This window comes from Elephas maximus, chromosome 18 (genome assembly GCF_024166365.1).
Source record: "Elephas maximus indicus isolate mEleMax1 chromosome 18, mEleMax1 primary haplotype, whole genome shotgun sequence".
NCBI lineage: Eukaryota > Metazoa > Chordata > Mammalia > Proboscidea > Elephantidae > Elephas > Elephas maximus.
In genome coordinates this window covers 36,242,970-36,269,598 of record NC_064836.1, presented here as the reverse complement: position 1 = coordinate 36,269,598, position 26,629 = coordinate 36,242,970, and the positions used below count along the sequence as shown (strand labels likewise).

Genomic DNA, 26,629 nt, shown 5'->3' with positions numbered 1-26,629 from the left:
AGCCCGGGTGGTAGAGCGGTAAAGAGCTCGGCTGCAAACCAGAAGACTGGCAGTTCAAATCCACCAGCTGCTCCTTGGAAACCCTACGGGGCAGTTCTACTCTGTCCTATAGTGTCGCTGTGAGTTGGAGTTGACTCAACGGCAATAAGTTTGTGAGAACACATGCCACCAATGAAACTTAATAAAATAATTTTGTGGTCATATTTCATTAGCTGGATAAGTGTTCTCAGTTTATAAAACAAAGCTTTCAAGTTTCTGTCTGCTGAGAGGGTGCTCAAAGAATTAAATCAGGGTCTTCCAACCGGAGAAGGTGTATTATTGTTCCAGGGGTTATCGTGGAATTTTGTAGGGCATATTTGATAGTCACAATGATGAGTGGTTGCTATAGATTTACTGGGCAGGGACCAGGCTGTTAAATATCTTGCAGTGTGCCTGACAATCTTGTACAATAAAGAATTTTCCTCTGTTCCTCACTGTCTTGGTCATCTAGTGCTGCTATAACAGAAATACCACAAGTGGGTGGCTTTAACAAGGAGAAACTTATTTTTTCACAGTCTTTTTTTTTTTTTTTTAGTAGGCCAGAAATCCAAATTCAGGGCATCAGCTCCAGGGGAAGGCCTTCTCTCTCTGTCAGCTCTGGAGGAAGGTCCTTGTCATCAATCTTCCCCTGGGCCAGGAGCGTCTTCTCACAGGAACCCTGAGTCCAAAGGATGCAATCTGCTAACCGCGCTGCTTTCTTGGTGGCATGAGGTCCCCCTCTCTCTGTTCTATTCCCTTTTCTTTTATCCCTTGAGACATAAAAGGTGATGCAGGCCATACCCCAAGGAAGCTCCCATTACAATGGATCAGGGATATGACCTGAGTAAGGGTGTTACATCCCACCCTAATCCTTTTCAACATAATCTAATTTTGCCTCATTAACCACAGGCAGAGATTAGGATTTATAACACATAGCAAAGTTACATTAATCACAAAATGGAAGGCAACCACACAATACTGGGAATCATGGCCTAATCGAGTTGACACATATTTTTGGGGAGACACAGTTCAATCCATGACACAGCCTTCATGACTTCCCCAAGTCCCATTGCATGTTCGTATAAGCAAAAGCTTTATCATTATCTCAACCTTGATCTTACTCTATTTTACACATAAACACAAGTGTATTTTTTGTACAGTCTTAATACGTAACTCAATATACATATTCTATTCTAATGTCTGCAGTGACCCCGTTCCTTATTTTCCTATGCTGTTTGGAATGGCTACTGATTTTTTCTTAAATCCAGTTTACCGTTATATATGTGCAGGAAACAGTCTGACTTCTTCATTGCACCTTCCAGTATACTCAAGTATAAGCATTTATAAATTAAAATAAAAAAAATTAAAATAGACATTGTTTATTGTAAAATTTTCCCAGTATTTTTCTTTAATAATAAAAGAACATTATCATTAGCTTTCCACATTGTATACTTATGGGTGTGTGTGAATATATCTAGATAAAAAAAAAAAAAATCTAGATACATAGATAGATATTTGTTGTTGTTTAGTGCCATCGAGCTGACTCTGACTCATAGCGACCCCATGTGACAGAGCAGAACTGCCCCATAGGGTTTTCTCAGCTGTAATCTTTACAGGTGTAGATCGCCAGGTCTTTCTCCTGCAGAGTGCTAGGTGGACTTGAACTGCCAACCTTTTGTTTAGCAGTTGAGAACTTAATGGTTGTGCCATCAGGGCTCACTCTCTATATGCAGATTTCCTCCCCATCCAAAAGTAGAGTGTCCGTATGAAACCTTTCGTAAGCTGAAATGGCGTAAAGCAAAGAAGCCATTACCATTAAATTATATAGGAAAAATTTTTGAGTGTTCCCAGACCCAAAAAGTAACTTACCAAACCATACCTAGTAACACATAAAAGCTAAAATAACACAGTTCAAAAGCTATGGCGCCTTGATACTGAGATGCTGTGTAGTTCCCAGGGAAGGAGTTTGGCGACACCATTCTCGCTGGCTGCTCGGGGTGCGTGCTGGGAAGAAACAAATATTGAATGGTATTTTTTCAATTTTTGCCTATTTTTGTAAAAGAAAAATCCTCTTCGGATTTCTTTCGGTTAGCAAAAACAGGTACTAATGTAGGTCTTTTGTAAAAGCAAAGTGGTGAAAAGCAGGGGTTGCCTCTATATGTGTCATGCTATATTATCTATAAGTTTGTTTCAGGATAGTAGGGGAAGCATCGAACATTTATGAAAAGTTCTGATAGAGTTGTGAACCAATGAATTAAAATGAGTGCAAATTGCATGCATTTCATGACTACTAAATTCTTAGGTTGTGACAGTAGACAGGAAATTTATTACATAGCCTATGTTTAGGGACCCAGTTTTTCCTTTTTCAAGCTTCATTTTTAGTTGATATGAAAAAAAAAATTAAGTGGAAGGCTCTACAGAACTCACTGTGCTGTGTGCACGTGCATTTCACTAGTATATTTTTTTCCCTTTAATATGTGGGTGAGATGAGAATATGTTAGAATTATGGGGTGTCAAAGTTACTTTTAGATTTCTGTTCAAAGAAGCCATAAAATTTTAATTGTTGTTGTTAGGTGCTGCCGAGTCGGTTCTGACTCATAGTGACCCTGTGTACTACAGAAAGAAACACCGCCCAGTCCTGCTCATCCTCACAATTGTTGTTATGCTTGAGCCCATTGTTGCAACCGCTGTGTCAGTCCATCTCGTTGAGGGCCTTCTTTTTCGCTGACCCTCTACTTTACAAGTGTGATGTCCTTCTCCAGGGGCTGATCCCTCCTGATAACATGTCCAAAGTATGTAAGACATAGTCTTACCATCCTTGCTTCTAAGGAGCATTCTGGTTATACCTCTTCCAAGCAGATTTGTTTGTTCTTTTGGCAGTCCATGGTATATTGAATAATCTTTGCCAACACCACAATTCAAAGGTGTCAATTCTTTTTCAGTCTTCCTTATTCATTGTCCAGCTTTCACATGCATATGATGCGATTGAAAATACCATGGCTTGGGTCAGGCGCACCTTAGTCATCAAGGTGACGTCTTTGCTTTTCAACACTTTAAAGAGGTCTTTTGCAGCAGATTTGCCCAATGCTATGTGTCTTTTGATTTCTTGACTGCTACTTCCGTGGGTGTTGATTGTAGATCCAAATAAAATGAAATCCTTGAAAAGTTCAGTCTTTTCTCTGTTTATCGTGATGTTGCTTATTGGTCCAGTTGTGAGGATTTTTGTTTTCTTTATGTTGTGGAAGATGCAGAAGAAAAGTTTGAAGCTAACAGAGGTTGGTTCATGAGATTTAAGGAAAGAAGCCGTCTCCATAGCATAAAAGTGCAAGGTGAAATAGCAAGTGCTGATGTAGAAGCTGCAGCAAGTTGTCCAGAAGATCTAGCTAAGATAATTGATGAAGGTGGCTACACCAAGCAACAAATCTTCAATGTAGACAGAACAGCGTTATATTGGAAGAAGATGCCATCTAGGACTTTCATACCTAGCGAGGAAAAGTCAATGCCTAGCTTCAAAGGACAGGCTGGCTCTCTTGTTAGGGGCTAATGCAGCTGATGACTTTAAGTTGAAGCTGTTGCTCATTTACCATTCTGAAAATTCTAGGGCCTTAAGAATTACACTAAATTTATTCTAGTCTGAATGACAGCCCATCTGTCTCCTACATGGTTTACTGAATATTTTAGACCCACTGTTGAGACTACAGGTTAGAAAAAAAAAAATTCCTTTCAAACTATTACTGCTTATTGAAAAGAGCTCTGATGGAGAGGTACAAGGAGATTAATGTTGTTTTCATGCCTGCTAACATAACATCCATTCTGCAACCCATGGACCAAGGAGTCTTATTATTCAAGAAATACATTTCGTAAGGCTATAAAAAAAATGCTATAGCTGCCATAAATAATGATTCCTCTGATGGATCTGGGCAAAGTAAATTGAAAACCTTCTGGAAAGAATTCACCATTCTAGGTGCCATTAAGAATATCCATGATTCAGGAGGAACCTGGAAGGCATTATGCTGAGTGAAATTAGTCAGAGGCAAGAGGACAAATATTGTATAAGACCACTATTATAAGATCTTGAGAAATAGTAAACCTGAGAAGAACACATACTTTTGTGGTTACGAGGGGGGGAGGGAGGGAGGGTGGGAGAGGGTTTTTTATTGAATAATCAGTAAATAAGAACTGCTTTAGGTGAAGGGAAAGACAACACTCAATACATGGAAGGTCAGCTCAATTGGACTGGACCAAGAGCAAAGAAGTTTCCGGGATAAAATGAATACTGCAAAGGTCAGCAGAGCAGGAGCGGGGGTCTGGGCAACATGGTTTGCGGGGACTTCTAAGTCAATTGGCAAAATAATTCTATTATGAAATCATTCTGCATCCCACTTTGAAATGTGGCGTCTGGGGTCTTAAATGCTAACAAGCAGCCATCTAAGATGCATCAATTGGTCTCAACCCACCTGGAACAAAGGAAAATGAAGAACACCAAGGCCACACGACAACTAAGAGCCCAAGAGACAGAAAGGGCCACATGAACCAGAGACCTACATCACCCTGAGACCAGAAGAACTAGTTGGTGCCCGGCCACAATCGATGACTGCCCTGACAGGGAGTACAACAGAGAACCCCTGAGGGAACAGGAGATCAGTGGGATGCAGACCCCAAATTCTCATAAAAAGACCAAACTTAATGGTCTGACTGAGACTAGAAGAATCCCGGCGGCCATGCTCCCCAGACCTTCTGTTGGCACAGGACAGGCACCATCCCCAAAGACAACTCATCAGACATGAAAGGGACTGGTCAGCGGGTGGGAGAGAGACGCTGATGAAGAGTGAGCTAATTATATCAGGTGGACACTTGAGATTGTGTTGGCTACTCTTGTCTGGAGGGGGGATGGGAGGATAGAGAGAGAGGGAAGCCGGCAAAATTCTCACGAAAGGAGAGACTGAAAGGGCTGACTCAAGAGGGGGAGAGCAAGTGGGAGTACGGAGTAAGATGTATGTAAAATTATATGTGACAGACTGATTGGATTTGTAAACATTCACTTGAAGCTTAATAAAAGCTAATAAAAAAAAAAAAAGAATATCCATGATTCATAGGAGGTGGTCAAAATATCAACATTAACAGGAGTTTGGAAGAAGTTGATTCCAGCCCTCACGGATGACTTTGAGGGGTTCAAGATTTCAGTGGAGGAAGTAACTGCAGATGTGGTGGAAATAGCAAGAGAGCTAGAATTAGAAGTGGAGCCTAAGGATGTGACCGAATTGCTACAATCTGATGATAAACCTTTAAAGAATGAGGAGTTGCTTCTCATGGATGAGCAAAGAAAGTGATTTCTTGAGATGAAAACCTGGTGAAGATGCTGTGAACATTGTTGAAATGACAACAAAGAACTTAGAATATTGCATAAACTTAGTCAATAAAGCAGCGGCAGGGTTTAAGAGGATTGGTTTCCATTTCGAAAGAAGCTCTACTGTGGGTTAAATACTATCAAACAGCATCACACGCTACAGAGAAATCTTTTGGGAAAGGAAGAGTCAATCCATGTGGCAAGCTTCACTCCTGTCTCATTTTAAGAAATTGCCGCAGCCACCCCAACCTTCAGCAACCACCACCCTGACCAGCCAGCAGCCGTCAACATTGAGGCAAGACCCTCCACCAGCAAAAAGGTTACAACTCGCTGAAGGCTCAGATGATGGTTAGTATTTTTTTAGCAGTAAAGTATTTTTTAATTACAATATGTAAATTGTTTTTTTAGACACAATGCTATTGCACACTTAATAGTCTACAGCATGGTGTAAACATAACTTTTATATGCACTGGGAAACCAAAAAATTCATGTGACTTACTTTATCGTGATATTCACTTTATCTGGGAACCAAACCTGCAATATCTCTGAGGTATACTTGTATATTCAGCCTTAGCTATTTGTCTCCTGAATCAAAGCAAGAGGGGTCTCTTCTGTTCAAAGTTAATTTCTTCTTCTTCTTCTTTTTTTTTTTTTTTTAAATATTTTATTGTGTTTTAGGTGAATGTTTGTAGAGCAAATTAGTTTCCCATTCAACAAATTGTACACAAAGTGTTCCATGACATTAGTTGCAATCCTCACACTGTGTCAACAGTCTCCCCATTTTTGCACTGGGTTCCCCATTCCCTTTTGTCTGATTTTCCTACCCCTTCCTGCCTTCTCATCTATGCTTTTGGGCAAATGTTGCCTTTCAGTATCCTGTAATTGTTTTTCTAGGGAGCATGTTATTTTTGGGTGTCATTGTTTATTTTATAGGCCTGTCTGTTGCTTGGCTGAAAGGTGGTGTCTGGGAATGGCTGCAGTTCCAAGTCAAGGTTATCATAGAGGCATTGGGTCGGGGGTTATTCCAGTCTCTATCAGGCCAGTAAGTCTGTTTTTTGTTTTTTTTTAATGAATTTGACTTTTTTGTTCTACATTTTTCTCCCTCTCTGTCCATGACACTATTGTGATCCAGGTCAGAGAGGTCAGTAGTAATAGCCGGGCACCTTCTGGTTCCTCTGGTCTCAAGGGTCCTATAGGCTGTACTTCATGTGGTCTGTTAGTGCTTTGGACTAAATGCACCCTTGAGTCTTTGGTTTTCTTCTTTCTCCTTTATTCTGGGCAGGAAGAGACCACTAGCTGTATCTTAGATGGCTACTCGCAAGCTCTTAAGACCTCAGACACTACTAACCAAAGTAGGAGGTAGAACATTGTTTTCATGCACTACGTTATGCCACTTGATGTAGATAGTCCCCTGAGTCTGTGATCCTTCACCTTCAAGCCTAGTATCTTCATCCCAGGAGGTGTTTGGTTGTGCATAACAAGTTTCCATGACTGTGCTTCTTGTATGCCAAAACTGCTTTCTTACTCTGTTCATGATCCTATTCTTCCAGTTTCCTTGGGTCCTTTGCTTCAGCAGTTTCCCATTCTCTCATAGATCTTCGACTTATTTTCAATACCAGCTGTTTCACCACAGGCTATAAACATGCTTAAGTCTCTACAATTTTAAGTGTGGGGGGTGAGGAGCCCACCATAATCCTACAACCAAACTTCTCAACACTGTTGCCTACGTGTATTATCTCCATTTTCTTCCTGACCATTCGACACACAGTAAACTGCCCCTTTCCCATGCCCTTGAAGTTGCCATCACTGGATCACCAATAATCTGCTAATTCCTAAATCTAAGGTTTACTTTCAGTCAGCATCTTTCTTGACCTCTCTGGAGCATCAGAGGTTGTTGACATTTTCTCCTTGAAGTCTGTCCATCCTTGACTTCCATGACATCATTCTCCTCTAGTTTTTCTCTTATTTCCCTGACTGCCTCTTCTCAAATCTCCTACATGGTCTTCTCTTGGACTTTTTGTCTTATTCTACTCCAGTGTTTCCTTCTCTAAATTATATACCTCCTTGGGAGAGTCACGATGCTCCTTAGCATGTTAAAGGCTCCATTAAGTCCTGCAGTAGAGGACTTTGGATGTATGGGGAGGTGCAGTAAGTCCTGCAATAGAAGGAAGGAACAGATATGAGTGACTGAACGAATATGAGTACCATCAACCAAGAAGAGGGGAAAAAACAAGAGAATGGACCTGAGACTTTGTTCTGGGATGTATTTGTGGGAACTCTAAGGAGCCATGGTAGTACAGTGGTTAAAGCAATCGACTGGTAACTGAAAGGTCAGCAGTTTGAAACCACCAGCAGCTTCACCAGAGAAAGATGTGTGACAGTCTGATTCTTTAGAGGTTTTCAGCCTTGGAAACCCTACAGAGTTGCTATGTTTGGAATGGACTCGACGGCAATGGATTTGGGTTTGTGGAAACTCTAGAAAGGAAGTAAGAAGTTCAAAATTTGGATGTGAACGCAAATAAGTACATACTATTTGTATAAAAATCTAGGAAATGCAAGCTAATCTGTAGTGACAAAAGGGGCGGAGGGAGGAATGGACGGTAAATGGGCACAAGGAAGCTTTCAGAGATGTTGGAAATGTCCTGTGTCTCGATTATGGTGGCAGTTTCACAAGTGTGTACATGAGTTGTACACTTTTAATAGATGCAGTTTATTGTATGTATATTTACTTTAATTTTCAAAAATTGGATCTAGAGAGATATTATTGACCATTCATTCACTTATGGAAATCATTAACATTAGTTGAAACTGTGCACTCACAAGAAAATATCCAGGGAGAACATGGAGGATGGGAAAAACAAATGCTAAGGAGCAGTGGCGGTAGTGGTGTTGTGTGCCATCAAGTCTGTTCCAACTCATAATGACTCTAAATGACAGAGTGGAACTGCCCTATAGGGTTTTGCAAGTTGTAGTCTTTACGGGAGCAGATTTTCAGGTCTTTCTCCCGAAGAGCTGCTGGGTAGGTTCGAACAACCAGCCTTTCTGTTTTCACCACTACAGCAAGGATCCGTAGGAAATAGTAACATTTAGTGGAGGAACTGAGGGAGAGGACACATGGAAGAAGCATCAGAGACACAAATCAGGAGAGAATGTGTCAATAAAAGCAATCAAATGTGACTAGTCATAAAATTCTATTTAATTTTATCAAAGTGAATTGGAGAAGAAACTTTTGTGGGCAGTCTGGAGAAGGTCTTATAATTTTCCCAGGCAAACTTAGAGATGGTGAGACGTGAGAGGGGCCGTGAAGATTGGGAGCCATTTTAACGGAGAGGAGACAACTTCTCATGCTCCTGTCCACACCTCCCCTACTAGAGAAGACTGTGGAGAAAGATAAGGAAGACTAAATAAATGAGTCCTTTGTTCTTGAGGAAATAGACATGGCTCTGACGAGGGTGTTTGTTAAGATTTAACGGGGAGTGATTGAATATGTAAGGTGTTGTAGATGAGCATTCTCAGAACATAATTGACTGTGGAACTTTTTTTTAAACCCCAGTGTATTGCTCCAAAAGTAACTTCTAAGATACAAAGCACACTTGTATTAGACACCAAAAAATTAATCTGTTACTGTAAATAGATCAAAATTTGATTATGATGCTACTCTAAATTGTATATCAAAACTTTAAAAAAGCAGATAATTTCATTTCAAAAAGTAAAACCTCTCACTTTGACATTAAAATTAGAATTTTTTAACTAAGCTTTTAATTGTATAATGACAAAGATTTTTTTTAAAACGAGAACAGTGATTTGTGGCTTCTTAAAATCATATTTTAGGTTACTACCCAGAATGGTATTTCTGAGTTGACTTCTATCATTTGTGGCATTAAATATATTCATATACTTAACTTTTTGTTGCAGCAAAATATGAAAATTGATTCTCCATAGTAATGCTGTGATAAACTAAATGTTTTTAATTTCAAAATTGGCTGCTTCAGAATTCTCCATTGTGTAATGTCGTATAGCCCATCCCCCAATTTTAAAAAAGTAAAGATGTGTAGCTCTTTATATTCCATTCCATCTTCTCCACAATTAATTTCATGTCCATTCTTTAACAAATAGTTCTTGAGTGTCTACTACATATCAAGCATTGTTCTTGGCCCTTGGAATTATCAGTAAAGAAAATAAAGTTCATTGCCCTCAATGCACAGACCCGTTATATATAGTATGTTACGAGATGATAGGTGCTGTGGAAAAAAAGAAAAATCAAAGCAGGATAAAGGAAATCAGGATTGGGGAGGGAAAGGTGGGGTGAAGGTGGGGTTGGGATGTTAATTAGGGTGATTAGAGTAGACCTCATTAAGGAATATCATTTGAGCGAAGACTTGAAGAAGTGAGGGAGTTAGGAGACATCTGAAGGAAAAGTCTCCTAGGCAGAGGAACTGCCAGAGCCTGGTCTGTTTGAGGAGGAACAAGATGGCCAGTGTCTCTTGAGCAGAGGGAAGGGGAGAATAGAGGAAGGGAGGTTTGAAAGGCAATGGGGGATAGATCGTGTAGGGCCTTCTAGGCCAATGTAAAGACCTTCACCTTTATGGGGGGGTGGATGATGGGAATAAGGATGGGGATCAGGTCCAAGGTTTTGGGCAAAGAGTGACTTAGCTTTTTAAAGGATCTCTTTTGGGGAGAGAATGTGTTGAGCTTAGATTCTGGAAGTGCAGAGTAGAAGCAGAAGACCAGTTGGGAGGCCATAACAGTTATCCAGGCAAGAGATGATGGTGGCTCGGACCAGGGTGATAGCAGTAGATTCTGAATGCATTTTGAAGAGCCAATAGGATTTGCTGATGAATTGGATGGTGGACTATGCTATTATCATTAAGAATGATTACAAGGTTTTCAGTGAGAGCAAGTGGAATGTTAAAGAATTCCAATCATCTAAGGTGGGGAAGGTAGAGCAGGGAAGATGAGGTTTGAAAATTGAGCTTGAAATGTGTGTTCAACCTCCAAGTGATGATGTTGAATCGGCATTGGGATCTGAGTCCTGAGTTCAAAAGCGATGTCTAGACTGGAGATAAAAATTTGCAAGCTCTTAGTACCTGGGAGTCTGAATCAGATCATTAAGGAAACAAGTAAGGTGGAAAAGAGGAAGTGACCAAGGATAAGAGCCCTAAGTGGGAAAACCAGGAAAGTATGTTGTCCTGGACACCATTGCAGAAAGTGTATCAGGGAGAGGATGTGATGAATTGTGTCATTTGAGGTAGAAAATGTATCATGATCATAATTCATGTTTTACAGATGACCACAGCTCAAAGAGATTATAACCTTCCCAAACACACATAGCAAGGACAAGAGAAGAGATAGAACTGGGGCTTCCTGGTCTGTATCAGTTGATCAGTCAGTGTCCTTCCGAGAATTAATACAAGTTATCAGTTGCTGGTGAGTAGATTGTGACTCACAGTGACCCCATGTGTGTCAGAATGAGCCTCTGTACCGTAGGGTTTCACATGGCTGATTTTTCAGAAGTAGATCATTAGGCCATTCTTCTGAAGTGTTCTGGGTGGACTCGAACCTCCAACCTTTTGATTAGCAGCCAAGCACATCAAGTGTTCGTACTACCCAAGGACTCCAGAGAATCCATGTACATGTAAAGAGATTTACTTTAAGGAATTGACTCACATGATTTTGGGGGCCGGAAAGTCAAAAGATTGTAGGGCAGACCAGCAGGCTGGAAACATAGGTGGGATTCTGTTACAGTCTTGAGACAGAATTTCTTTTTTCTCAGGAAAACTTCAGATTTTGCTCTTAAAGCCTTCAACTGATTGGATGAGGCCTGCCCACGTTATGGAGAGTAATCACCTTTACTTAAAGTCAACTGGTTATAAATGTTAATCAGATGTATAAAATACCTTCACTAAGGTTTGACCAAACAACTGGGCACCAGAGCCTAGCCAAGTTGACATAAAATTAACTAACCATCACACAGTCTAAGCAGCCATTGTAATGGGGAAATCATGCTAATCATTTAGAAAAGAAAAAATTATAACCCTTGAGAATTCATTCTCTATTTTGTAGTCCATCCTAATACACGATTTTTTTAGGATCATTTATGAAACACTAAATTTGGGTCACCAGATTGGATGAAGGTCAATGTGGACTGAGAGAAGGGGGAAGAGAAACAAACGTCTATAGAGAACCTATGATGTGCTAGGAACTAGGCTAAATAATTACGTGCTTTATTTAATTTAATCTTTACAACAATTAAGGAGGGCATTTTTAGCTTTATTTTACTGAAAGAGAAGCTGAGACTCAGAAGGTTAAGAGTAGTTCCTCCAAGGTGATATGACTAGTAATTCATAGCACTGGGTTTCACACCAAGTTCAAGTGATTTCTTCTGTACCATTTGTGACTTCCCAAAGACAAAAAGTGATTCATTTCCATCTATAATAAAGAACTAAATCTCATTTATAATAGACCCCTGTCATCACCCAACTGGTCTTTAATAATGATTTTTATTTGATTTCAGCTGATGTTTTGTCAAAAGGCCAAGCTGGTGAAGATGGTGGTGATGCAGTACTATTTCGCTCTTTATCCCAATGGGTGTGTAGTCAGTTCTCATACCACATCATCAAAAATTGAAGTGCCAAGACTGACTGTACGTGATTTCCAAATACCTGGTTGATTCCGTCAGAAATCCAGACATTCCTATGCTATGCAGGATATCAAACAGCCCTTTCACCTGAATTATATTATGACAATTAGACTCTTACATACCATCTTTGGACCCAAATACCTTTGTTGCCTTTTCAATATTTGATCTGAGTGAGTTTCAGAAATTAATAGTGGATCTCTAATAGCACATAATTTATTTCCTGATCAATCGAGGATGAGGTTTAAAAGCCCCACTGATGTGAATGTATCCAATCCAAACCAAATCCGTTGCCCTCAGGTTGATTCCAATACATGGCAACCGTATGTGTTACAGAGCAGAAATGTCCCATAGGGTTTTCTTAACTGTAATCTTTACGGAAGTAGATCGCCAGGTCTTTCTCCCATAGACCTAGTGGGTGGGTTTGAACTGCCAACTTTTTTGTTAGAAGGCAACCAAGTTTAGACGTTTATGCCACCTAGGGACCTTTTGAAAGTGTCCAGATGTTCATTAAACCGTTTCTTTTGCTGGTCTAGTTGACTGATCTGGTAGATAAATACATTTTGTTGTTAGCAATCAGTTGGATGCGTGGGACCAGTTTTGAAATAGAAGAGTGAGTCAGAGAAGTATCTTTACCAAAGGAGAAAGGGAATTATAGTCCTTTAATTTAGAGTACCTTTGACATCACGGTAGCTATTTCTTCCCTGACAGATGTGAAATATGGCAGCTAAGCAATGCCAGACCATTGTTCCCATGTTCTGCACTTCCGACTAAACGGTTCTTTTTCCTTTGGCTTCCTGAAGACTAATCAAAGGAAACATAAAGGAAAAATAAGCTGGGAGGTTTTCCCTTCGTTTTCAAATCTCTTCTGTAAGCATTTGTGGGAATAGAATGTAATTCATAACATATGTGTAAAATGTAGAGGCTAAAGTTTTTATGAGTCGTCATATAGCAGGAGAATTGAGAATTAAAATTCAGATGAGTCTCATATTTTAAGAATTTAAGAAACTGGATAGAGAGCTAAGTCTCCAGCATAAGCAGCTGGTCATCTAAAGTTTTTAATATTTTAAGAGTTAAATGATCAGAGAATGATCCCCGGAGGCCACATTCTTTTTCCCAGGTTCCTGGGTGGCCAAATCTAGGAAGCTCATAATTGTGTGCAGGCATGGGTCTAGGCTAGGACCTTCTAAAAGGAGAATAACACAAAAATATCTTACTCCTGCAAATTTTACAAAATGTGCACACATTGCTAGGTTTTCCCCCTCCCTCACCAGGGCCTTGGGAAGTGTTTATGCAAATAAGCGTCCCAAAGCTTACTCTTCATTAAATTCCTGGTCAATCATGTGTCTCCTTTGATGTGCCTATTCATTGTACTTTATCAGTCTTCTAATTAAGAAGAAGATTGAAAACATTAGCAGTGCTGTCTTCATTTGAGAGATGCAAAGATAACTTCATTTGTAGATTATAAAGTTAACAGATTGGTGAGATTAGGAAATCTCTTTGACACTTTTCCGTGGCAATCCCTGCCAAACACAGTGTATGTCATAACTCCAGGCCTGTGTTTTAGAAAAAATGAAGACATTTGATATGTTACACTGTTTCCTGAAATTCACTCAGTAAGGCCAAGAAATAAAACTCGGAAGGTATAGAGAAAGTTTAAAATAATATTAAACATTCACATGGAGTGGGGAGTGGGAGGGAGCTTAGTAGATGGTAGAGTTTTATCTTCTTACATATGTCACTTAATTGGTTTTATAAATATCAAATGGCTGTCAAATAATGATTTCATTATCCCCTGCCTCCAAAGAAAACAATAAGCCAGTTGCCATTCAGTTGACTCTAACTCATGGCAGCCTCACATGTTGCAGAGAAGAACTGAACTCTTACAGTTTTCAGTTGCTGATTTTTTGGAAGTCAATGGCCAGGGTTTTCTTTCCGGGTGAATCTGGGTGGACTCAAACCTTCAGCTTTTAGGTTAGTAGCCAAGTGCGTTAACCGTTTGCACCCCCCAGGGACTCCTGCCCCCAAAGGGCTCCTGAGTAATCTGTGTGTGTAGGCTGTTAGGATGTTCAGTTCGGGATATCCAGATTCTCACACCTTGGTCATACAGAACCAGCATTCAGATCCCGGCTTCAAAACTTGGCTTCATCTACTTGTCCACAGTTGATTAAACTCAGGAAAATGATACGAAATACTTGATCTCAAAAATTATTTGACAAGGAATAACTTGCCAAATGTTCATTTAGAATGAGCAATGTAACCACCAAATGCTGCTGGTGGATCTTGTTAGATGTGGTTGGGTCAGTTCTGACTCATTATGAACACCAGAACGAAATGTTTGGTCCTGCACAATCCTCACAATTGTTGCTATGTTTGAGCCCATTGTTAGAGCCACTGTTTCAATCTGTCTCATTGAAGGTCTTCATCTTTTTTTACTGACCCTCTACTTTACCAAGCATGATGTCCTCCAGGGACTGGGTTCTCCTAATAACATGTCCAAAGTGAGACAAACTCTCTCCATCCTTGTTTCTAAGGAGCATTCTGGCTGTACGTCTTTCAAGACAGAGATTTGTTCATTCTTCTGGCAGCTTATGGTATATTCAATATTCTTCGCCAACACCATAATGCAAAGGCATCAGTTCTTCTTCAGTCTTTCTTATTCCATGTCCAGCTTTCGCATGCATATGAGACAATTGAAAGTACCATGGCTTGAGTTAGGTGCACCTTAGTCCTCAAAGTGACATCTTTGCTTTTTAACACCATAAAGTGGTCTTTTGCAGCAGATTTGCCCAATGCAATGCGTCATTTGACTTCTTGACTACTGCTTCCTTGGGTGTTGATTGTGGATCCAAGTAAAATGAAATCCTTGCTAACTTCTATCTTTTCTCCATTTATCATGATGTTGCTTATTATAAAGATTACAGCCGAGAAACCCCATGGAGCAGTTCTACTCTGTAACATGTGGGGTCGCCATGAGTTGGAATCAACTTGGCAGCAATGAGTTTGTTTGTTTTTGAGGGTTTTTTTTTCAATAGCTTATACTTAAAAGCAATTTTATACCTAATGCCTAAACACCAGTATTCTCTCTTGTACTGCAATTATTAAAGAACCAGCAAAAAAAAAAAAAAAAATAGAAGGCATAAAACTTTAGTGCAGTATAATAAACACGCGGAGTTTATTCAAATTAGTTTATTCACCATCATCATTTGCCCATTAACATTATCTGTGTGATAATGGCAGTTTGTAATATGCTCTCTGAATAATATCTTTATGATCTAAAACCCGAAAATGCATGCGAAGCCCTTGCAGTTGTCAGGCAGTGCTGTGTTTGGTACCACTTTCTCACAAACCCTTACGCTGAGTTGAGAGAGAGAGAAAGAAGACTGTGGATCCCCGTATTCCCTGCTTTCTAGCGTTGTGACCTTGAACAAGCTACTTAGTCTCCATCCTCATCTCTGTCAAATGAGGATATTAACACAGTGGAGTCACATCTTACTTAGATGTTAGGTTCTGAAGGGGAAAATTTATTCACAGTCAAAATCATCCTTAAATTCTTTAGGTCGTTGTTTATTCACCAGGACATCAGCCACCGGTAGCTCTAAAGTCAGGTACATTTTTTATTTCTCCGTGCCCTTTTATTGTGACTTTCCTTTCCCCTAAAAGAGAATATCAATGTCTCATTAAGAGGAAGGGCTGGAATGTCTAGTTTGAGGGACTAGAAGGATCTCTCTCTCCTCTGCCACCTGATCTAGTTAAATTATAATGAGATAGATAAGAAATTAATGTAACTCCTATTTCTTACCTCATTGGGTTATTTCTATCCATATAAATATCTATCCAAAATAATTACTGGGTGGTGTTATTATATTTGTTACTCTTAGCACTGTGAAATTTTTTATGTTTGTTAATATAATCACTTTATATCAGCAATTGGCAAACCCTATTGCTACTAATTTTACTTTCGAAAGTATATGAAATAATTTATATCCATAAATTTTATAACTTGCTTTTATACATGGTATGGTCTGTTCCGTACTTCTTTTTTTTTTTTAATTTAATTATGTTTTAGGTGAAAGTTTACAGCACAAATTAGGTTTGCCTTCAAAAATTTATACACAAATTGTTTTGTGACATTGGTTGCAATTCCCACAATGTGTCAGCACCCTTCTCCTTTCCAACCCGGGTTCCCTGTGTCCATTCACTCAGTTCTCATCCCTTCTTGCCTTTTCATCTTTGCTTTTGGACAGGAATTGCCGATTTGGTCTCATATACTTGATTGAACTGAGAAGCATGTTCATCATGTGTGTTATTGTTTGTTTCATAGGCCCACCTAATCTTTGTCTGAAAGGTAGATTTTGGGAGTGGCTTCAGTTCTGAGTTAGCCGAGTTGTTCTGTACTTTTAAAACAAACAAAAAATGTCTATAGAATTTCAATTTTTCCTCATCTGTTTCAATTAAAAGTGTTGATTTAAACATTTTTATAGTAAATAAAAAAAAACGTTGTAGTATAAAATTAGTGTTCATTCTTACTTAAACCAGATTATTTTAAGATTTTTTTTCTTTTTTTAAATTGTGCTTTAAATGAAGGTTTACAGAGCAAATTAGTTTCTCATTTAACAATTAACACACGTGTTGTTTTGTGACATTGTCAACCCCATGATGTGTCAACACTCTCCCCTTCTTGACCTTGGGGTCCCCGTTACCAGCTTTCCTGTCCCCTCTTGCCTTCTCATCCATGCCCCTGGGCTGGTGTGCCCATTTTCTTAGTCATCTGGTGCTGCTATAACAGAATTACCACAAGTGGATGGCTTTAACAAAAAGAAATTTATTCTCTCACAGTCTAGCGGGTTACAAGTCCAAATTCAGGGCGTCAGCTCCATGGGACAGCTTTCTCTCTCTGTTGGCTCTGGGGGAAGATTCCTTGTCAGCAATCTTCCCCTGGTCAAGGAACTTCTCAGGTACAGGGACCCCAGGTCCAAAGGACATGCTCTGCTCCCTCTGCTGCTTTCTTGGTGGTATAGGGTCCCCTGTCTCTGCTAGTTTCCCTTTCCTTTCATCTCTTGAGAGATAAAAGTGGTGCAGGCCACACCCCAGGAAAACTCCCTTTACATTGGATCAGGAATGTGACCTGGGTAAGGGTGTTACAATTCCACCCTAATCCTCTTTAACATAAAATTACAATCACAAAATGGAGGATGTCTACAGAATCCTGGGACTCATGGCCTAACCAAGTTAATACACATATTTTTGGGGGGACATTTTCAACCGATGACACCAGTTTAGTCTCGTTTTGTTTGAAGGGCCTGTCTAATCTTTGGCTGAAGGAAAACCAGATTATTTCGGATGAGTAACATGGAATACAAGAACATTTATTCTTAAGGTTGGGGGGAGGGGGGATGGTCAGACAGGAAACCACAAAAGACTTCATTGGACTGGAATTACTTGACTTAGTGTTGTTAGCAATTATGGAAATAATCATCTCTTAACCTCGTTTTCTCAACTTCTGCCAGTGATTTTGGAACATATCCATAACTATTAAAGATGTTTTGTAGCTAACTTTAAAACAATTGTTGACCTCAACCAGCAGGCCAACTTGACAGCTTTTCGTTTATTTTACTATTTAATTTATTCTGGACATTTGAAGAAAAAATAAAAATCAGTTCCAGAAAGCAGTGAACAGAGAAACTATTCCTAACATCTGTTAACAAAATATTGATATAAAATCCAATATTTTGTTTTAATAAAAAGAGTTATTAAGTAAAAGTTAAAAAAAAAAATAACAGAATTCTAAGACTAGAAGACTGAAACAAGGTAGACATCTTAATAAACAAACAATATTTTTAAAAGATTCAGATCTTTGGAGCCATATGTTCCTGTTTAAATAAGTTCAAATGACCACACATTTTAAATAGTTTCACTTAACATGAAACAAACCTCAAAGTAAATAGAATTATAGAAAGCAAGGCTTAACATCACAGAGATAAATATTCAGCTACCAAGAAATATTACTTATTTGTTATAAATAACCCCTTTTCTTTATAATTCTTTTGCCTCCATAGTTTTGCCAAGTTAACTAATCTTCTTTTTAGATACAAACACACACACATATATATATACATACAAAATGTATGAGGGAATTAATAAACTTTCTAAAGTTAGCTGCTGTTACTTTTCATGGAACTTTTAAAGTGCCTTTTGAAAAATTTAAAAGTCTTACTCAAAGGAAGTTTTAGCATGGCAAAAACTGACATAGACAAAGAGGAAAAGTGATTCAACCCAGTATCTTCCGACCTCAGATTACCCTAAAATTTGCCTCAGAAGGACAGCTAAGCCTACTGAAGAAAATAAACATTCTCAGTAGGCAGTGTGCTGTTTGAAAAGTTCAAAGACAGGATGATGTGGAGGGAACAAAGATCATCTTTTCCTACTTCATCCAGATTTTTCCTTCAGCTGATTTTCAGGGATTTGGAGTCTTCATTTTTGTATCTAAAAAGTGTAGTAAAGTACTTCAAAGTCACAAGTCTTGCCAGTCATACTTGGAGCTTCTCTGAGGGCACTAATTTACACATTACTAAATGGAAAAAGAGGAGTTCTCAAAGTATACTACAAAGAAGTTTCACAAAATACTGGTTTGGCATCAAAATCATTGGCAAAAATATGGGAGGATCATATCATTAAATGTAGTCATAATGCAACAAGAACATCTGAGGTCCTGGTTTTTCCCCAGCTGTTTTAAGAGGATTCTGAAACTTTTAACTAAAGCATAATAAAAAGGAAAAAGAGGATTCTGGCTTGGCCTGCTCAGTTTCTTTCCCTCCTCTTCTCTCCGAAGATCTGGACTCCACCTTGGGACTCTGTAAAGTAAAATCAAAGGGGAGAGAAGCTAGAAAAGAAAGATATACTGGAAGCGGGGTAGGTTTTCAGAGGAATAGGGAGAGAAAAGAAAGAACAACTAGTATGTGACAGGAGTGCATGGAAAAGGGGGGAAAGGAGATTAAAAAGATTGCTTGAACCTTGTTATGTGTTGAATTGTGTCCCCCAAAAAAGATACATTGAAGTCCCAACTGCCAGTAGCCATGAATGTGACCTTGTTTGGAAATAGCATCTTTGAAGATGTTGTTAGTTAAGTAAATATGAGTTCATACTGCAGTATGGCTCCTAATCCCATCTGAGTATTTATAAAAGGGAAGGAGAAACACAGAAGAGACACAGAGGGAAGGAAGACAGCCATGTGGAGACCTAGGCAGAGATTGGATTTATGTTTCCACAAGCCAAGGTATGCCTGGGGCTTCCAGAAGCTGGAAAAGACGTGGAAGGATTCTCCCCTAGAGTCTACAGGGAGTATGGCCCTGCTGACACACTGAATTTGGACTTGTAGCCTCCAAAACTGTGAGCCAATAAATTTCTGTTGTTTTAAGCCACCCACCTCATGTTACTTTGTTACAGCAGTCCTCAGAAACTAATAACAGATTCCTTTATGGTTTTTGAAATACATAGTCATAACATCTGTACAGGCAACACCCAACAGCATATACTACATCCCTGACAACATAAGTTGTATGTATAGACTTACGTACAACTTGTAGTTAAGAGCCAACCTCCATAAAGCCTGTTATATTAAAAATTTGACGTACAGACAATGGTTCGTAATAATAAACAGGCGCTACTTTGTGATGCGTATTGAAACATTATTATTATTATTCCTCTATTATTATGGTAAAGATGTTTTAATGTATCCAGAAGTGTTTCTTTAATGTTTTTCATGCATAGACCTGAAGCCCACTGCTGTTGAGTAAATTCCGACTTATAGCAGCCCCACGGGGTTTCCAAGGCTGTAAATCTCTATGGAAGCAGACTGCCGCATCTTTCTCCCACAGGGTCACTGGTACTGTATACTAAGAAGAACACTTGACTGACGTTGGATACCAACTGTACCTAACTGTTCCAACTTACATATACACATTTGACTTAAAGACAGACCTAGGAATGGAACTTGTTTGTAATCCTGGGACTGCCTATGTGTAATATGTTGTTCGCACAACATCCAAGTCACGTAATGTCCTATTTCACAGAAGGTGTCACGGAAGTTAAGCGACACATGACTGTACAAGCAAAAGAGTTATTTTGCAATTACTTTTTGGCACCCCTGACACCTTGTTACGACTGAACCACGTGAGTCAATGCTTTATATGGGTATACTTAGAGCCGACACTAAAAAGGATCAATTCAATCCTACATTCTTCACATAGAAACTAGGTTTTCCAGTTTCCCTAGTGGAGATGTTTGCAGTTTAGAGACAGAGAACCTGAATAGTTGAACAGAGTAGGACAGGGGAACAGTTGAGGACACTGGGTTGCTGAGGTTTTTAAGTGCCTGATCAGATTTGCTCTCCAGCTTTCTAAGGAAGAGAGCGAAAGGAAGAAAAACGTCTCCAGAGTGGCTTATGTTCCCTAGGAATGATAAAGCCCTGGAGATATGCATATAGAGGAACAAATCAAAGAAAAGGTATCATGTCCCATGAAAGTTTTTCCTCTTCTTCCCTGAAGTATAATAGGTCATCTTACATAGTTAAATTCTGATTTCATAGGAGGTTTTGAAATCCTTGAACTCATGGTTCTTTATTCTCCTTCAGTCTATGAATTTATTTCCATTCCTGGTTCTTCAAACCAGCTTAAGTCTAAGGGCAGTTGTTTTCAACCAGGATTTATTTGAGCCTCCTTCCACCAGCTCCCAAGGAACATTTGGCATGGGTGACCATGTGTATTGTGATGTTTTTCATGTGATGGGAATTGTAGGAAGAGGACAAAGGTAGAGGCTGATGAGTTCGTGGTGCCTGTGGGAAATGAAGATGTCCAGTAGAAAGAGGGATTTATGGATTTAATCTCAGGAGAGAGATTAGAGCTGGAGATACAGATTTGGGAGTTTTCAATAGACGATAATTAAGTGGTGGGTGGAAAATGGCAAATAAATGGCAGTTGAGTCAATGAGAGTGAGTCAAGTCAGAAAGCAGTGGGCTGATGTGGGATCTATAGGCAGGACCAAGGACGAGGAAGAACCCGCAGAGGAGACAGAATGAAGCACCAGGCTCAGAAAGGAAGATGAAGAGTAGGGGAGAATCCTAGACTCCAAGGGAGCCAACTGAGTCAGATGCCATAGAGAGGTCCAGTAAGATAGACTGAACAGTGTTTATCAGATTTGGCAACAGATAGATCATTTTGCCTTGGTGAAAACAGAGTCAGTAGATCATATGAAGACAGAAGACAGATGTTAGGACGAGCAGAGAAATATCATTTCTAGGAAATTATAGAAACATATGTTTAAGAAATAACCTTTGTTAGATTTTCATGGTCGATATAAATTTGGCCTTATGTTATTTCATATATTTTTTGGGGGGTCAATAATTCAGGATGTCAGTTGAGTTGTTTTACTATAAATCATTTACTTAAAACAACCAGCAAGAATTCTTTGCATCATTCTGATTTTGAAATAATTAACACTGATACAGTATTGTATGCTTTACAACACTTTCCCCAAAGAATTTCGTGCCTTCAGGAATCCTTCATCAGTATCAGTTTGATGTGACCCAATTTACTGGACTTTTCTCGTTAGTATACAGTAAGGAATAGGTTCATTCATTTGTTCAGCAGATATTGATTGAGTCCTTCCTTTACCCCAGGGACTGTTCTAGGCATTTGGAAAATATCAGAAAATAAAACATAAAAATTCTTGTCCTCATGGCATTTATATTTTAAAGATGCATACTTATGAGAAATTAATATTTAAATTATTTTTAAACATTGTTGCTAAACTGGACTGCAGAATGACATCCATTAAGTGAAATCACACAAAATGATACAAATCAAAGATTGAAGTAGAAGCTTTAATCCTGGTTCTGCTTTCTTGTTTAAGTCATAATAATACCTACCTCCCCTGATTAAACACTGAGTTTTATTGAATTAAAAAAAAAAAAGTATGTGAAATGGGGTTCCTTTTTAAAATGGAATTTTTTTATAAGTTTAAGGTTGTGATGATGACGATATTATTATTAGTAACAGTATCATTGACATCATTGTTGTGTAATTATTGGATCACATTAGCCATCTAGCCACCACAGTCAGTCAGCTGTTTGAATCCAATAGACCCATCCTGGAAAATCATTGAAATGATTTAGGGAAAAATATGAAGATGTTTTACTTGTATTTTTCTCGTGGCTTCATATATAGACTTTATATCCATTATAGAGAATATTTCATAGTCAGAAGCACAAGACATTACTCATTTCTATATGATATAGGCAGAGTCAGGGATACATTAGTAAAGCAATTTGTACCCTTGAATAAAGCACTAAAAATGATTAGCTTTTGTTTTGGTGGCAATACCTTGTGATACAGGAGTACCTGGGTCATGCAAATGATTAACCCATCTGCCTGCTAACTGAAAAGTTAGAGGTTTGAGTCTACCCAGAGGCACCTCAGAAGAAAGTCCCAGCGATCTGTTGTCGTTAGGTGCCATCAATTGGTACTGACTCATACTGACCCTATATACGACAGAAGGAAACACTGCCTGATACTGTGCCATCCTCACAGTCGTTGCTATGCTTGCCCACTGGCTCATTCGCTGTGTCGATCCATCTCATTGAGGGTCTTCCTCTTTTTTTGCTGATCTACTTCACCAAACATGATGTCCTTCTCCTGATGACATATCCACAGTGCATGAGACAAAGTCTTGCCATCCTTCTTTCTGAGAATTCTGGCTGTACTTCTTCCAAGACAGATGCGTTTCTTCTTCTGGTAGTCCATGGCATATTCAATATTCTTCACCAACACCATAATTTAAGGCATCAAGTCTTCTATGGTCTTCCTTACTCATTGTCCAGCTTTCACATGCATATGAGGTGATTGAAAACACTGTGGCTTGGCTCAGGTGCACCTTAGTCCTCAAAGTGACATTTTTGCTTTTGAACATTTTAAAGAAGTCTTTTGCAACACATTTGGCAATCTAGTTCCAAAAAATCAGCCGTAGAAAACCCTACAGAGCACAGTTCTACTCTGACACAGACGAGGTCACCATGAGTTGGAGTCAACTCAATAGTAACTGGTTGGTTTGTTTTTTCCAATGACACTGGACTGAGTATTAAGCTGAATTAAGGACATGAGCTTTTGTTTAACAATTGGGTTGGTGAGAATGTGATGTCTGTGTTATTATTGTTGGTTGCTTCCTGGTCTGTTCCAACTCATGGTGACCCCACACATGCAGAATAGAACTGCTACATAGGGCTTTCAAGGTTGTGATCTTCTGGAAGCAGATTGCCAGGCCTGTCTTCTGACGTGCTTCTGGGTGGGTTCAAACTGCCAACTTTTGGCTAGTAGTCGAGCACTTAACTGTTTACACCACCCAGGGACTCTCGTGCTGTCTGTAGTGGAATCAAATGCATTCGTTGGTTCTAATTTAGGAAATGCTTAAAGACCAAAACCATGATAGAGAAAATGCAAGAGGCAGGTGTGGTTTGGTTTTGCTTTTGTATTTTGGTACTTTAAAATGTATGTTTGATGGATTGTGTAAAACTGTCACCAGACTTGGTTGTTGTTGTTAGTTGGATAAGACAGTTAATGTCGTGTCCCATTCAAATACTTGAAAATGGACTTTTATACTATTTTAATTGCTCCTGTCTGACTTATTCTTTCAGATCATAAGGCCTGTGGAGTTTCTGCCCCAAAACACCATCACGTAATTACAGCAGTAGAGTACCAAGGTATGGTATCTTACTGAATTTCACTGACCGTATTGTTTAAATAACTCCCAAGGATGACACGTGTGATTTTGTCTACCCTGGACTTCTAGTTGTAGGTTCTCGCTCAGCTTACACTGACTGCCTGCAGTAACCTCCATGCCCTTTCCACTTCGAGAACTCTGAGTCAAGAGTCCTCTGTCTGCTCAGTGGAAATTTCAGGCATTCAGATGAAAGACCAGATGCACAGAGAAGATTTCTTATTACGTAAATTGTCAGCACCAAAAGCAAACCTAATTTATGAAATGGAAGATGGGGGATCTTTAAAAGTTTCTAGTCAGCTAGGTCTGATCAACGGAAACTGACATCGCAGAACCCACAATACAAATTCAAGTGGCCTATTTCAGCGATTATTTCGTTACTTACTTTAGTTTTAAAAAATATTTATAAGGGCTTTAATAAGTTTGTTTCAAATATTGACTACCTACTGCTATTTTTCCAGAGGATTTTTAAAAATTTTTTATTGTGCTTTCAGTGAAAGTTTACAAATCAACTAAGTCTCTCATATAAAAACTTATATACACCTTGCTATATTTTTTTTTATATACTCCTAATTGCTCTCCCCCTAATGAGACAGCCCACTCCTTCCCTCCACTCTCTCTTTTCCTGTCCATTCTGACAGCTTCTGATCCCCTCTGCCCTCTTATCTACCCTCCAGATAGGAGATGCCAACATAGTCTCAAGTGTCTACTTGATCCAAGAAGCTCATTTTTCACCAGCATCTTTTTTCTATCCCATTGTCCAGTCCAATCCCTGTCTAAACAGTTGGCTTTGGGAATGGTTCCTGCCTTGGGATAACAGAAGGCCTGGGGGCCATGAGCGCTGGGGTCCCTCTAGTCTCAGTCAGACCATTAAGTCTGGTCTTTTTACGAGATTTTTGGGTCTGCATCCCACTGCTCTCCTGCTCCCTCAGGGATTCTCTGTTGTGTTCCTTGTCTGGTGGGCACCATTTAGTTCTTCTGGTCTCAAGCTGACGTCATCTCTGGTTTATGTGGCCCTTTCTGTCTCTCGGGCTCATAATTACCTTGTATTCTTGGTGTTCTTCATTCTCCTTTGCTCCAGGTGGGTTGAGACCAATTGATGCATCTTAGACGGCCGCTCGCTAGCGTTTAAGATCCCAGACGCACCTGTCCAAAGTGGGATGCAGAATATTTTCGTAATAGATTTTATTATGCCAATTGACTTAGATGTTCCCTGAAACCATGGTCCTCAAACCCCGCCCCTGCTACGCTGGCCTTTGAAGTGTTCAGTTTATTCAGGAAACTGCTTTTGGTTTGGTCCAATTGTACTGACCTCTCCTGTATGGTGTGTTGTCTTTCCCTTCACCTAAAGTAGTTCTTATCTACTATCTAATTAGTGAATACTCCTATCCCTCCCTCCCTCCCTCCCCCCTCTCGTAACCATCAAAGAATATTTTCTTCTCTGTTTAAATTATTTCTTGAGCTCTTATAATAGTGGTCTTATACAATATTTGTCCTTTTGCAACTGACTAATTTCACTCAGAGTAATGCCTTCCAGATTCCTCCATGTTATGAAATGTTTCACAGATTCATCAATGTTCTTTATCGATGTGTGGTATTCCATTGTGTGAATATACCGTAATTTATTTATCCATTCATCTGTTGATGGGCACCTTGGTTGCTTCCATCAAAAAAAATTTTTTTTTTTTTTTTTAAACAGTGCTGCGGTAAACACGGGTGTGCATACATCTGTTCGTGTAAAGGCTCTTAATTCTCTAGGATATATTCCAAGGAGTGGGATTGCTGGATCGTATGGTAGTTCTATTTCTAGCTTTTTAAGGAAGCGCCAAATTGATTGCCAAAGTGGTTGTCCCATTTTACATTTCCACCAGCAGTGTATAAGTGTTCCAGTCTTTCCACAGCCTCTCCAACATTTATTATTTTGTGTTTTTTTTTTTTTTTTAATTAATGCCAGCCGTGTTGGAGTGAGATGGAATCTCATTGTGGTTTTAATTTGCATTTCTCTTATGGCTAACGATCGTGAGCATTTCCTCACGTATCTGTTAGCTACCTGAATGTCTTCTTTAGTGAAGTGTCTATTCATATCTTTTGTCCATTTTTTAATTGGGTTATTTGTCTTTTTGTAGTTGAGTTTTGGCAGTATCATGTAGATTTTAGAGATTAGGCGCTGATTGGAAATGCCATAGCCAAAACCTTTTTCCAGTCTGTAGGTAGTCTTTTTATTCTTTTGGTGAAGTCTTTCGATGAGCATAGGTGTTTGATTTGTAGGAGCTCCCAGTTATCTGGTTTTTCTTCTGCATTGTTAGTAATGTTTTGTATATTGTTTATGCCAGGTATTAGGGCTCCTAACATTGTCCCTAATTTTTCTTCCATGATCTTTATCGTTTTAGATTTTATAGTTAGGTCTTGGATCCATTTTGAGTTAGTTTTTTGTGCATGGAGTGAGGTATGGGTCTTGTTTCATTTTTTTGCAGAAGGATATCCAGTTACGCCAGCGCCATTTGTTAAAAAGACTGTCTTTTCCCCATTTAACTGATTTGGGACCTTTGTCAAATATCAACTGCTCATACGTGGATAGATTTATGTCTGGATTCTCAATTCTGTTCCATTGGTCTATGTATCTGTTGTTGTACCAGTACCAGGCTGTTTTGACTATTGTGGCAGTGTAATAGGTTCTAAAATCAGGTAGAGTGAGGCCTCCCACTTTGCTCTTCTTTTTCAATAATGCATTACTTATCCGGGGCCTCTTTCTCCATAGGATCTTTGACCTAGACTACAATTAATACTAGGAAGCCAGTATTGCTATTTCTTAAATATGACACTTGTTTAAACCAAGGATTGGGAGCATTTAAGAAACG

The 26,629-nt window shown here is 39.2% G+C and overlaps 1 protein-coding gene across 1 annotated transcript in view; it reads left to right on the top strand.

Moving 5' to 3' along the window:
• The window catches only part of JAM2 (junctional adhesion molecule 2), an 89,209-nt gene that overhangs the window by 15,021 nt on the left and 47,559 nt on the right, over positions 1–26,629 (top strand). Inside the window, exon 2 of the mRNA XM_049858549.1 lies at positions 23,689–23,754. Coding sequence (XP_049714506.1) covers positions 23,689–23,754 — 66 coding nt within the window. The remainder of the gene's footprint in view (positions 1–23,688; positions 23,755–26,629) is intronic.